Source organism: Cylas formicarius, unplaced genomic scaffold (genome assembly GCF_029955315.1).
Source record: "Cylas formicarius isolate icCylForm1 unplaced genomic scaffold, icCylForm1.1 PGA_scaffold_8__14_contigs__length_24414737, whole genome shotgun sequence".
Lineage (NCBI taxonomy): Eukaryota > Metazoa > Arthropoda > Insecta > Coleoptera > Brentidae > Cylas > Cylas formicarius.
Genome location: NW_026844361.1, coordinates 12,354,207 through 12,367,512, shown reverse-complemented (window position 1 = coordinate 12,367,512; position 13,306 = coordinate 12,354,207). Strand labels below are relative to the sequence as shown.

The window sequence follows — 13,306 nt, the reverse complement described above, 5'->3', positions numbered from 1 at the left end:
AATATCAACTAGGCTCAAAGAACACTAAAGAGCCTTACGACTAAGACAAATAAACTCATCAGCTGTTGCCGAATACACTCATGAAACCGGGCATAAAATTGTATTCGATAAAACTAAAATTCTTGCATGTAATCGGATCTTCTACCAACGAAAAATCCGAGAGTCTACAGAAATCTGTAAACAACCTAACAATCTTAACCGCGACTCAGGTCTCTACCTGTCACCAATTTGAGAATCAGTCATTCGAGACGGTGTTTATTATTATCGTTAATGCCCCCTTAACCAATATGTAAGCAGGTACAGAGTAAAAGACGTGACGTGACGTGACGTTAGACGTGAGTCCACGTCCAACATCGGAGATGGAAGGACCTCTGAAGAAGCTCGCCACTCGTGCTAGCGAAACGTTAGGAAGTAATTCCAATCGACGACGGCCTTTAAACCCGAATCAAGATAATAACTTATCAACGGGCCGCGAAAGCATAACCAATTTATCACTTGGTTTTATTGTTTTCTAAAAATTTTCCTATTGTGTTGTTAGTTCTGAAAGCTATTTTTAAACCAAAATATGCAATAAAAAATTCTTTTAAAATAATCAACAAAACTTAAGATATCAAAATATTTTATACGCAACACTTTTTGACGTACAAAACTTATTTTCCAGTATTCCACCTATGCATGTGATAGATTTAGTAGATTTCATCCTCACTCGGAAACAGGTTAACCCATTGGTGAAGCAAGATTTATTAGATTGCTTAATAGCATCTTTAGACCAAAATTATTTTGAATTTAATGGACAGATTTACATCTCTAAGAAAGGTTTGATTATGGGAAACCCACTTAGTCATTTGTTAGCCGAGATTTTTATGGATAATTTGGAAAATATCATACTAGAACATCCTTTAAGTAAAAGTTTTCTATGGTGGTATAGATTGTAAAAAGGTCATTATAAAACCAGTTGCTAAAATATCAAATCCCAGTGAGCCAAGAGACCTAACACCAATCAACATACTTCCAGTTTATTCATAGAGAGGCACATCTACCAACAAATGTCTACTTTTGTGAATTTCGCCAAAATAATTCAACACTCTCAGTCAGCGTTTAGACCGCACTTTAGTATAACCACAGTAGTTAGGTTAATGAATGACATTCGCCATTGTTTCGATTTTTGGATTTTAGTAAAACTTTCTACAAGATTAATATCATGTTATGTTGTTATTTCAGTTTCTCAGCTGGATTTGTTAAGTTCATAGAGCAATGTCTTCATTGTTTAGTCATTATATTCAGTGATGCAACAATATACGGATGATTCTCTAATTGACATTACTTTAAAGGTTCTCACTCTAATAAACTTCAATCTTGATTTGAATGCGTCTAAGTCTTGACTAATGACTAAAGGGAGTCGCATGTATAAATTTGTCTTTTCCTGTCAACCCGAATATCTTAGGCAGCAGTTATTTTTGCACCTCATGACACTTGACATGTTAATTACATCATTATGTTACACAATACACAATTTGCCTCTCCCACAACGCATTAGCTATTTTTTTCGTTTTTCATTGTTATCAGTACCCATACATAAAAAAATAAATAATAAATAAAAATATATCTTTAAAAGTGTTATTTGCGAACTCGTCTCGCATTGTGCCTTGCCAGCTGTCCTTTTTCTTAGTTTTATAGTTAGTTATATATTTTTTGTATATTCTTGATTTTCTTTATTTCTTATACAGGCTGATGTGTTGTTGCACAAATGCAGGATTGTGCCACACATGATTGAAGCTTGTGCCACTGTTTTTTTTTTATAATCGAGGTGCATTACTTCTTGTCACAGTTATCATTATTCAATAATTGTAAGTTTTTAGAAATAATATATAGCTTGACACATAAATAAATAAATACATAAATAAATAAATAAACATTATAAATGGAAGCGTTAATATCCGTAATTTCTGTTGCAGGACAATAAGCGACGTAAGATGGAATCGTCAGACGTTGCGTTTCAGCAAGCGGGCGGCGAAAGTTTTCACATCGGTGAGTAAGAGAAAACAGACTAGGGAAATCCATACGCTGGGAATTTTGCAAATCTATTAAAACTTCAGCAAGAAACTTGAGCTGACAACCAGTAGAAACTGACTTTCGATTCCAACTGGTTGATTTCCTAATCAAATGTCACTGATAACCTAACGCTACCGCTTGGTTGACACTAACAGCACTATTGTTTGTATTTTTATTGTTCACTGTACCGTGAGCAACGACTAAGATCCTGCCACCTGTAGATGAGCGAAAGAGACAGAGGGAATATTATTTGTATTCAGCTCTCCTGCTAAGATCCTGAGCTCGGTATCAGGGCGTAAACGAGTGGTGATTTCTTATTGCAATCTGCAATTCATTGCCCCGTGCTGTCATCTTTTGATAAGCGACGAAACTTAGCTCTTAGTGAAAAGTTACCACCTGAAGGTGAACAGCATTTTTTTTTGTTAGAACTCGTCATCTGCGAGTGGGGAAACTTTGCTTTTTTTTATTAGGAAGAATTTGTTAATTAGGAATCTCTATTTTCCTTATCTTACCTGGGGAGCCACGCATGAAAGGAACGATTGAGAAGATGAAGAAAAAATCGCTGGAAGAACTCAAGGCTACACCCGAATGTGCTTACCAAAAGTGCCTCGAGGATTTAAAAAAACCTTGGCACAAGTGGGTGGTGATGAATAAATAAATACTTTTTGATAAAACTTACCAGTCACTATACCTTTTGGTTAAGTCTGGTTAAGTATGATTTGACACTGATGAGACCAAATTATCTGCAACAAGAACTTTAAATTCATTCAAATTATGAAATAATCTTACCCTAGACTATTGTAAAATATAATCCGTGTGAGATAAACTTTACGTTTAGACCAAGCTTATTTAAGCAATATTCAAAAAATAACGGAATAAGAGGAAACTAGAAATTATTAAAATAAACATTAACCTCAACTACTGACTCCTGTTATGATGGTTCATAACATAACCTCGCGACCTTGCTCACAGAAGTACGTCCATTTATTAGTACATACAATTTATGATGTGACGTAATTGTCGTCTATTGTGATTGACACTATGTATTCATTATTTATTCTTCTTCTGCATTAGGCACTTTTGTCTGTTGTACTTCAATGTAATTTTGTGCCTTGTGGCTCCAACTTTTTCGTGGGCGTCCTATGCCCGTCCGATCAGCTGACGATTTATCTCTTGCAATCCTCACTATCCGTTGTTCAGACATCCTATCTATAAGTTGATTCCATTCTTCCTTTCTATATCTTGTCCAGGTGTTAATGTTTTTAATTCCACATATGTATTTTATGTTTTCATTTGTTTCTCTATCGCAGAGTGCTATTTTCTTTAAGATTTTAATTCATTCTTGTTTCAGCGGTATATATCATGACTGGTCGAACTACAGATTTGTATACGAGTCGTTCATGTTGGAAGTGGGTTAAGTCCATTTTCATCTTTTATCAATCTAAATATAGGCTTACACCTCAGAGTCAGAGTTCTTAAATGCTACGTTTTCTCAATACTAACACATGGGGTGGAAGCTTGGACTCTAACCGACGCTGCATGTAAACGTCTGGAAGCATTTGAGATGTGGTGCTACAGACGCATGCTTAGAATATCATGGACCTACCGCGTAACCAACGAAGCCGTCCTACAGCGTATGAGAAAACAAAAAGAGGTCTTAAACGTAATCAAGGAACGCAAACTATCATACTTCGGCCATGTTATGCGAAACCAGAAATATAGCCTACTCCAGCTTATTATGCAGGGCAAGCTTAACGGCAAAAGAGGTCCTGGAAGACGAAGAATATCGTGGCTGCGAAATCTAAGACAATGGACGGGAATGACATCTATGGATCTATTTCGGGCTGCAGCAAATAAAATCAGATGGGCCATAGTAATCGCCAACGTCCACTGAGGATAAGGCACAGGAAGAAGAAGAAGATCAAGTTGGCACGTTTGACATTTATATTTTACGCTAAACTGTCAAAAAAATTAATGTTGAAAGCAGTGATGAAGGTAATGTAAATTACGTTTTGATATTAAATTGAAATTTAAAAAATAATATTTAATTTAAAGGAATAAAATAACAAGATTTAATACCGAGAGTGAAGAGGAATTAAACTCATACAACAGATTTCAAAAAGAAGGAGAATTTCAGAAGGTAGTTCTTCATCAGAGGAAGAGGAAGTAATTGAGAATGAGAATTTATAAAACAGCACCTTCAAAGAAGGGTTCAGAGAACACAGAAACGGTACTTGTATTCATAAAATTCGTAAAATTAAACGGAATTCAGGGAAAAGATACGATACACATTCGGGAAAAAATATTCCTGTTAAAGTTTTTCAAAATAAAGATTGGCAATGGCGAAAAGACTGCTTGAAAAATTTAAATGAAACAGAAAGAAAACATATTTTCGAAATGTTTTGGAACTAAGGAGACTTTAATAAGCAAAATATAGAGCTATACGAAGCGACCGGACGCAGAGTTGTAAAAAGAAAACGCCCGAGAAACGGAAAAGGTTTATGTAGAAATTAAAATTTTAAAACAGGCACAGTTGCTGTTTGTAAAAAATTCTTTTTAGATACTTTTAAAATAAGCGAAGGACGATTGAAACGTGTATTAAAATCTAAAGACGTTAGCAACGATTTACGTGGGCGTTTGCCTGAATCGTCGAGAAAAATATGTGATGAAGCAAATATGATTGTTGTTAACAGTTTCTCGAAATTTGAATCCCATTATAAATATCTTCATCCTGAACTGACAATAAAAAAAATGTTTAATTTTCATAAGCTTCACTGTGAAGAAAATAATTTAAAAGCAGTTAATGAATATAAAAATATTAAAAAAGGATTTTAATCTACATTTCCACCCACCACGCAAAGACACATGTCAAAGATGTGCTCTATTAAACATTCAAGTCAAAGCATCAGAAAACCATGAAGAACAAAAAACACTTATGGAAGAAAATGATATTCATTTGAAGCTAGCAGAATCGGCTAGAAATGCGTTAAAACGAGATCAAGAGCGAATATCAAATAATCCATCTCATTATTTTGGCTTTTCAGTCGATTTGCAGAAAGCGTTACCATACCTAAAGTTAACTACTTCAGCAGCTTACAAATTTCCACTACGATAATGCATGTATACATTATCGTTGTGGAAATTGTGTTTGGGATGAAACAAAAGCTTCTAGAGGTTCCCAAGAAGTGGCTTCATGCCTGTTGAGACACCTAAAAACCCTGAAAGGTGAAAAACACTTCATTGCATATGTGTGGAGGACAAAACAGAAACATCAAAATATCTTTAATGTGGTTAAAAATTCTATCGCTGGGAAATGATGTGGAAATCACAGACCACAAATTTTTAATATCAGGGCATTCATTTTTCCCTTATGACAGAAATTTTGGCGTTATAGAAATGTCGTTAAAAAGAAATCAGTTATTGTATGTGCCACAAGATTACTATAATAAAATTAAAAAATGTAGAAAAGGTAATACTTTTATACTAAACGAAATGAAACAAGAGGATTTTATATCAACAAAACTCTTGGAAGAAGCAGTTTACAAAAGATCCAAAAATACCAAGGGAGAAAAAATAAACGGGCTTCAAATATGCTGGATGCGATTTTTAAGAAATGCAGAATATAAAATTCTTGATTTATTGCCACGTCGGGGAAGACCTAAAAAATTTGAGAACATTGTATTGCCATCGGTATATAAAAGTATAAATAGCATCACGTCACTAAAATACCAAGACATGATGTACTTATTGCGGTATATACCTCCGGAACACCATAACTACTTCAAATCACTCCCGCATACTGAGAATGTTAACGAATAACTTGTTACTCAATTTGTTTTTATTATCTAAAAATATAATTTAAACGTTTTTGTTTTTCTATTTTTTAAGCTATATGTAACGGACTTGAGCTCTTTCACCTTGTGTACCAAAACAAATTTTTATTTTGAAAGTGACCTAAGTCCTCTTAAGGTAAGCAAGGTCATATTATACACTTAATGATAATAATAGCGACTTTTGAATAGGATGTATGAAATTAAATCCCTTAAATGCGATTTAACATTGCAAGTCCACCATATATCTTAAGTATATTTTGAAATTTGTAAAAACGCAAAACCTTAAGTATTTCAAATTAAAGATAAGTGGACTTTCAAAATGAACTGCTCATACGCGGAATTTTGTTTCGGTTCTTAAGTATTTATTCTTCCATATCGTGTAGTTTAGACATCCTGCTATTCTATTGGCTTTTGCAGTTTGTTCTCTTATTTCATTATCTATGTTATTATCATATGATCATCGGTTCTATAATTTGGTTATCAAGTTCCAGCTTACGTCTAATTGGTTGTTTAGATATTACTAGTGATTTAGTTTTTTTGGACGATATTAAATTTCTTTACATTTATGTACAGTATCGTCGGCGTAACACAACACTTGCATTTCTTTATTTATAATGTTAAATAATAAGAGGCTTTGTGAGTCTCCTTGCCAGTTAGCTCTGAATTTCCTCATGTTTTTTTTTATTAAATCATATGGGACATTTCTGTTACAAAGTGTATGTATCACGTCCTGTAGCTGCCCTCATACGATTTTTCTAAGTCTATGAAGCATAAGAACACTGCACCATTACAAGATCTTCCACTTGCGATACCTCGTTGTTCTTCAGAGAGTTTCCGGTATTTGTAATCTTAGTATTAACTTGCTTAAGGGGTGTTCTTTATCGATGTATAGAACTTTAAGTTTGCAATAAAACAACGATGGATTATTCGACTGACATGAATTTTATTTATCCGAAAGATAATCTTGTGGCATTACATTTTAAATATGATTTCTGGCATATGACTGCCACGGCTGGCGCGGATGTAGTCCAATCTGGACGTCCAATTTTCGATGACGGCAATAACACGGCGAATGTTCTCTTCCAAATGGTCAAGCGTTTGTGGCTTATCCGCATAGACCAATGACTTTACATAGCCCCACAGAAAGTAGTCTAGCGGTGTTAAATCACAAGATCTTGGAGGCCAATTCACAGGTCCAAAACGTGAAATTAGGCGGTCACCAAACGTGTCTTTCAATAAATCGATTGTGCCACGAGCTGTGTGACATGTTGCGCCGTCTTGTTGAAACCACATCTCCTGGACATCGTGGTTATTCAATTCAGGAATGAAAGAGTTAATAATCATAGCTCTATATCGATCACCATTGACTGTAACGTTCTGGCCATCATCGTTTTTGAAGAAGTAAGGACCAATGATTCCATCAGCCCATAAGGCGCACCAAACAGTCAATTTTTCTAGATGTAACGGTCTTTCGAGATACACTTGAGGATTTGCTTCGCTCCAAATGCGGCAGTTTTGTTTCTTGACGTAGCCATTCAACCAGAAGTGCGCTTCATCGCTAAACAAAATTCGCTTATGAAAATCGGGAACAACGGAAATCTCGTTTTGGGCTCATTCGACGAATTTACGCCTTACTTGATGATCGTTTGGCATCAATTCTTGCACAAGTTGGATTTTGTAAGCACGTAAACCAAGATCCTTCCGCAAAATCTTCCATAACGTGGACGGACACAGATCCAATTCCTGTGCTCGATGGCGGATTGACTCATTCGGGTCTTCCTCAATGCTACGCTCTACAGCAGCAATAGCTTATTCTGTACGCACCGTACGATGTCTCTGGGGATGCGACACCCATTGTAAGCTGTTAGTTCTGTAATTAGCTTGGGAGCGCCGTACTTCAATAATTAATTAATAAATTTTTCCCAATGTCCTGTTTTCTTTTTCCTTTCTTCCTTCCTTTTCTTCCTTCCTTTTTCCGTGTTTGATTCGTTGCGAATTCTTTTATAATCTTATATAACAAGGTGTACTTTTTATTCTTTTTGTATTTCTATCGGTTTTACGTTCCCCTTCTGTTAGTTGTACATCTGTGAAGGGAAGTTAAAATGCCGTAAGATGCTTATGGCTGCTATTTACAGAATAATATAAAAAAATCTCGTAGTTGTGAGCCACCCTATATAACAATATAGTTTCGCATGACAATAAACCTCCTCCGAGCCCACCCGGCAAAAATATATACAGTCGAAATCCCCCTTTTAGCTGGCAGTAATTTAAAATTTTCCGTATATTTCAGACGGGCGTGTTACTGGCTCTGAGATTGGCAATTTTACAAGGTTCCTTGCCGAGATTTAGCGAGCAAGACAACCCGGCCGCCTTCCACGCGTCGATTTATGTCAGGTGAGGATTTTTTCGCCGGATTTACATTTATGGAGTAGTAAGTATTCCGCGAGCCGAGACTCGACACCGGACTGGATCTTTTGTTTTATTTATGCCCTGATGACTGCGATTTGCGCCCCGAAACGCGTCGTTCAAACTTTCTTGATCCTGTTAGAATAAATCCCTTTTTTGAACGTTATGAGAAGTATTCACTTTTCTGTATGAAATGTAGGAAAACGACTAAAGCTACAAATTTAGACGTAGAGGAGGATGGGACAAAGATTTTTATTATTTTTTGGAGCTTTTAAGCATCAAATCGATTTATTTTTGGACTAACTTTAACCAAAGTTATCCAAATTTTGGCGAATCTCTCCTATTTATAATAAATAAACTAACCAAACTTTTAAAAACTAGCACTTTTTTTGCAACATCTTGACACCAAAATGTTCAGATCCGTTAAAAAATACGCCCACAGGAAGGAAAAAACCAGATAAGTAAAAACATTTTTATAAAAACAAAATATTGCTTTGGTGGCTTTGCTTCTAATCATCATGAAGTCGACATGATTGAAAACTCTGACAGTTATAGATTTAGATTATCATGGAAAGCAATAATCAATAATCGGAAAAAATTCCTGAAATAAATGTATCTTCCGCGTTTGCTGGTTAAATAATTTTGCCAATCGGGTGAATGATTATGGAAAAAAACATGTTTTTCTGGAAGCCAAAATAACAGCAAAAAAAATTTCAATTTTTTTTTTAAAAATACTTGGTGAAATTTGCCTTTTAATTCTCTGCTAAATTTCTTATATTGTACGGAATATCGGGAACACCCTGTACAATAGGTGAAAACTTTAAATACAAAAGTTTTAGCTGTCCATATGGGCTATATCTTATCGTAATGTAAAAGAAACTAACATCTGAACTACAGTCTTTTAGTTAAATCCAATTTTCAATGTCAAATGGACCCATTTTTCAGATTTTTTTAAATATACGGCCCACTGTGTACATTCTTGAAAAATTATCAAGAATAAAAGTTTATGGAGCCAAATCTTGTGCGTCTCCTTGTTCAAGAATTTTTTTGGTTGCATCAACGGTTTTGGAGAAATGATTTTTTTCTTAGACCCTTGCAAACGCGATTTTTTATTTTTTTTAAGTATTTCCCGACCCCACAAGCCCCCCAATTTCAATAGGTTCCGTTAGAGGAGCTTTCGGACAATTATCGTGTTTCATAGCAACGTCCAAAAAACAGTCGAAATTGGAAAAAAAATATTTACGCCGAGGCTTGAATTCCCCGTGGACGGCAAAATTTGACGCGTGTAGCTCAAACCGCTCGGAAGTCATCGTCGAAAGAACTGAGAACTGGGAACGGACAGAAAAGAATCGATTTCATCGATTTTTCGAAAGTAACAAGACAAAAAAAGAAAAAATTTACGCTATATTTCCTTAAAAAATCTTCATCTTGTTATAGCGAAAACCTAAAATTCTTACTAATTTTGAAAATGATTCAAGTCCAGTATCCAAAATACTACGCTTTTTAAGAGTTTCATTCAAAAGTTGGTTTTTGATATATATAAATCACAGATCACATTCCAAACATATTCACTAAAATCTTCAGTTTTGTCTTTTTTGGTACTACATTGTGCTTTTCATGTAATTTTTCGCAGTTCTTAAACTGATTCCTAGTACTTTAACTACTATTTGCTCTATATTGGTGAGAGATTTTCCCCATTCTTTTTCATTTCAATTTTATTTGGAGGCTACAATAATTAAACAAGATGAAAAAAAACAAACTTGAAAGTTTATCTTTGATAAACCATTAGAGCAAAACGCAACTAACCAAAAAAATAATTTAAAAATAAATATGATGAAGAACAAACCACATATCCTGTAGAATTTACAAACCCGGATGGCACTAGTTGCTCGCACTCCTATAGTAAGAAATACCTTTGCCATGAAATCAATGGCAAAAAATGAAAGGTATTATTACTCTACACCATTCTGAAACAGAGTATAGGTCTCTCCCTATGAATTATCTAGGACCCAATATACTACAAACCAGAGATAAATAAATTACCCGCCTCTACTCCCACTTACTTAAAAACCCAAATCTAACGACCGACCGTCCGAAATCGTAAGCGCTAGAAAACGTTCCGCCATTATAAAGGTTTTCCGCGAACCATAAAATAAACGACAAAAACGGAAATCAGACGCTCGAGATTCATTATTACGAAGGAAGGAAAAAAAAAAGTCGGAGAGAAATAGATTTTCTGTCGTTTTATTCCGAGACTTTGCAAATTTGTTTGTTTGTCCCCGATGAATTATTTATATGTGTTTTCTTTCCACGGAAAACCGAGAATGGAGGGAAAAAAGGAGACAGGGTCTGACTGATTCGATTTAAATATATTTCCCGCCACAAAGAAGAAGTAGTTACGCAAATATGAGGCTTTACACAGAAATGCTTGATGAAGCGGATTCAATTTATTTTAATTTTTTGAATTTTTCATAAGCCCTCTCAGATTGAATTACTCCATATAACAACAAACAAAAAAAAGTTGTCGCTTTAACAATGCAGAGCGGTGTCTTCTTCATCTTCTTCTATTGCTTCTCCAACTCTTAGTCTTATTTTTCGGAGAATTCTTGTTAATCTTCGCAAAATATTTTCTTCATTCTTTGGAAGTTGTGGTGGCGATGGTTGGTTTGAACTTCCAATAGCTAACCGCCATTTATTAAGTCATCTAGATTTTTTGAATATTGATCAAGTTCCTGTTTTGCGATTTCTCATTCATCAAAATTAAGGCACGTTATTTTTTTTAGTAAATATTTACAATAATCACATGAAATGATGCGTTTCGTATTTCATATTTGGTTAAAACAAAGTTAGAATTGTATTTTCTATAATTACTTCAGAATATGGTTCATGATGTGGACATTTAATTGTAACTGGTAATTGTGTTTTTAATTTTTAATAATAAAATATTTTGACAAGTATTTGGAAGAGACAAATGGCTTTTAAATAATTGAGCTTCACATTGGGCATTTGTATCAATTAGATAATGAAAAACATTTTGACATAATAATGCGTAACATGCGTTTTTTACAATTTTATATTCCTTCAATAGGAATGTACATTTCTGAATCATCATCTTTGGCGATGTAGTTTAGACAAAATATAACTATATTGAAAAATCCGGGACAATCCGGGAGGATACGATCTTCCAGGACCCTGTCGGAAAAACCTGAACCTGTACCGGCCAATACTGGACGCTGATGCTCTTCTGTCTCTCTCAAGCAGTGGTATATACTGCACTGGTGTCGGGACGTATAAGAGATTACATTAAAACGTTAATAAGATAAATTGGTTAGGCGATTTGTACTGAGATTAAAAAAAAAGTATCTCTTTCTCTAAGATTTGTATAATAATATCTCCAGAAAACACATAGCCATTTACATCAGAATTAAGTTCAAGAAAACAACAACTAACAATGTCCCTGACAGACTTCAAATAGTTAATATGGTACCGTTCCAGAATAAATTAGAAAAACAACAACCAACAATAACTAAAACTATACCTCCGCAAACCGAATGGGAAACCTGGAGAGTCAATGCAGTGGTAAAACCGAAAAGAATAACAAAACGAAAACATTGGATTTCAGATGCAACACTGGCACTCGTAGAGAAGGGAAGATACATGTCAAATAAGGGATTACAAAACACCAAAGATAAGCAAGAATATCAGAAAGTAAATCCCGATATTAAACGTGCATGTAAAGAAGATAAAAATAATTATTACGCCACCATATGCAGCGAAGTGGAATTTCACGCCAGATCAAACCAACCGAAAGATCTCTTCCGCAAAATAAAATATACAACGAGAAATTTCAAACCCAGAACCCGGTCGTTAGAGGCCACAAACGGAAACCTTATAACCAACATCAAAGATATGACAGAGACATGGAGAGCCTACTGCGAAAACCTCTATTGGGATGAACAATACGTCGAGTCTCAACAAACGGAAGGATGGGAAGAAGAACCGGATATTCTTAAATGTGAAATAGAAGCAGCCATTCACAAATTAAAAAATAACAAAGCTCCAGGCCCCGACAGACTAACAGCAGAGCAATGGGCGAAATGGGAATAAACCCATTTCTTCACCTATGCAATCAAATATGGAAAACTGGACAAAAATGAAATAATAACGATTCACAAAAAAGGTAAAAAAAACAAAATGCGAAAATTATAGAACAATTACCCTTATTTCGCATGCTAGTAATCAACGAGGGACTTAAAAACTACTTACAACCCCAAATACCAGAGGAACAAGCGGGGTTTGTTAAAGTAAGAGGCACTAGAGGACATCTGCTCAACTTACGGCAAATTAGAGGGAGCGAGCTATGTCCTCAATGAAATGGGACTGCCACAACATCTTATCTTCCTAATAATTCCATTATACCAAAACACAACTGGTAATGTCAAGATTAATAACAGATATTCTCGAGAATTTCAACCAAGATGTGGAGTGAGACAGGGATGTGTATTATCACCACAACTATTTAACATATACAGCGAATACATTATTGGGAAATCGCTCGATGGTTAGATGGGAGGAGTCGCAATTAATGGCAGAAAAATTAACAATCTTCGATTTGCGGATGACACCGTCTTACTGGCAAACACTGCAGATGAATTGTTGGATCTCATTCATAAGATTGAAACGGAGAGCGTGCATCTAGGTCTGGAACTCAATACTTCCAAAACAAAAATAATGATAATTGACCGAGCTAATAATAATAGTTCGGATACGCAACAGATGGACAGGTTCGAGGTTATTGATCAATACTTGTATTTGGGATCACTAATCACAAATACGGGTATATTAGAACAAGAGATCAAAAGAAGATGTGAAATGGTAAAAATAGCGACCAAAAAATTCGATAAAATCTGGAAAGACATAACAACAACAAATAACAACACAAACAAAAATCAGAATTATGAACTGCTTAGTTTTTCCGATACTTATGTATGGTTGCGAAGCCTGGACTGTTAGAA

The 13,306-nt window shown here is 35.1% G+C and overlaps 1 protein-coding gene across 3 annotated transcripts in view; it reads left to right on the top strand.

Annotated features, from left to right (window-relative positions):
- Positions 1–13,306, top strand: part of LOC132706109 (protein O-mannosyl-transferase TMTC1-like) — a 464,920-nt gene that overhangs the window by 399,783 nt on the left and 51,831 nt on the right. For all 3 annotated transcript variants that reach the window (XM_060677221.1, XM_060677222.1, XM_060677223.1), the window contains 2 exons: positions 1,956–2,028; positions 8,176–8,279. In XM_060677221.1, coding sequence (XP_060533204.1) covers positions 1,956–2,028; positions 8,176–8,279 — 177 coding nt within the window. The remainder of the gene's footprint in view (positions 1–1,955; positions 2,029–8,175; positions 8,280–13,306) is intronic.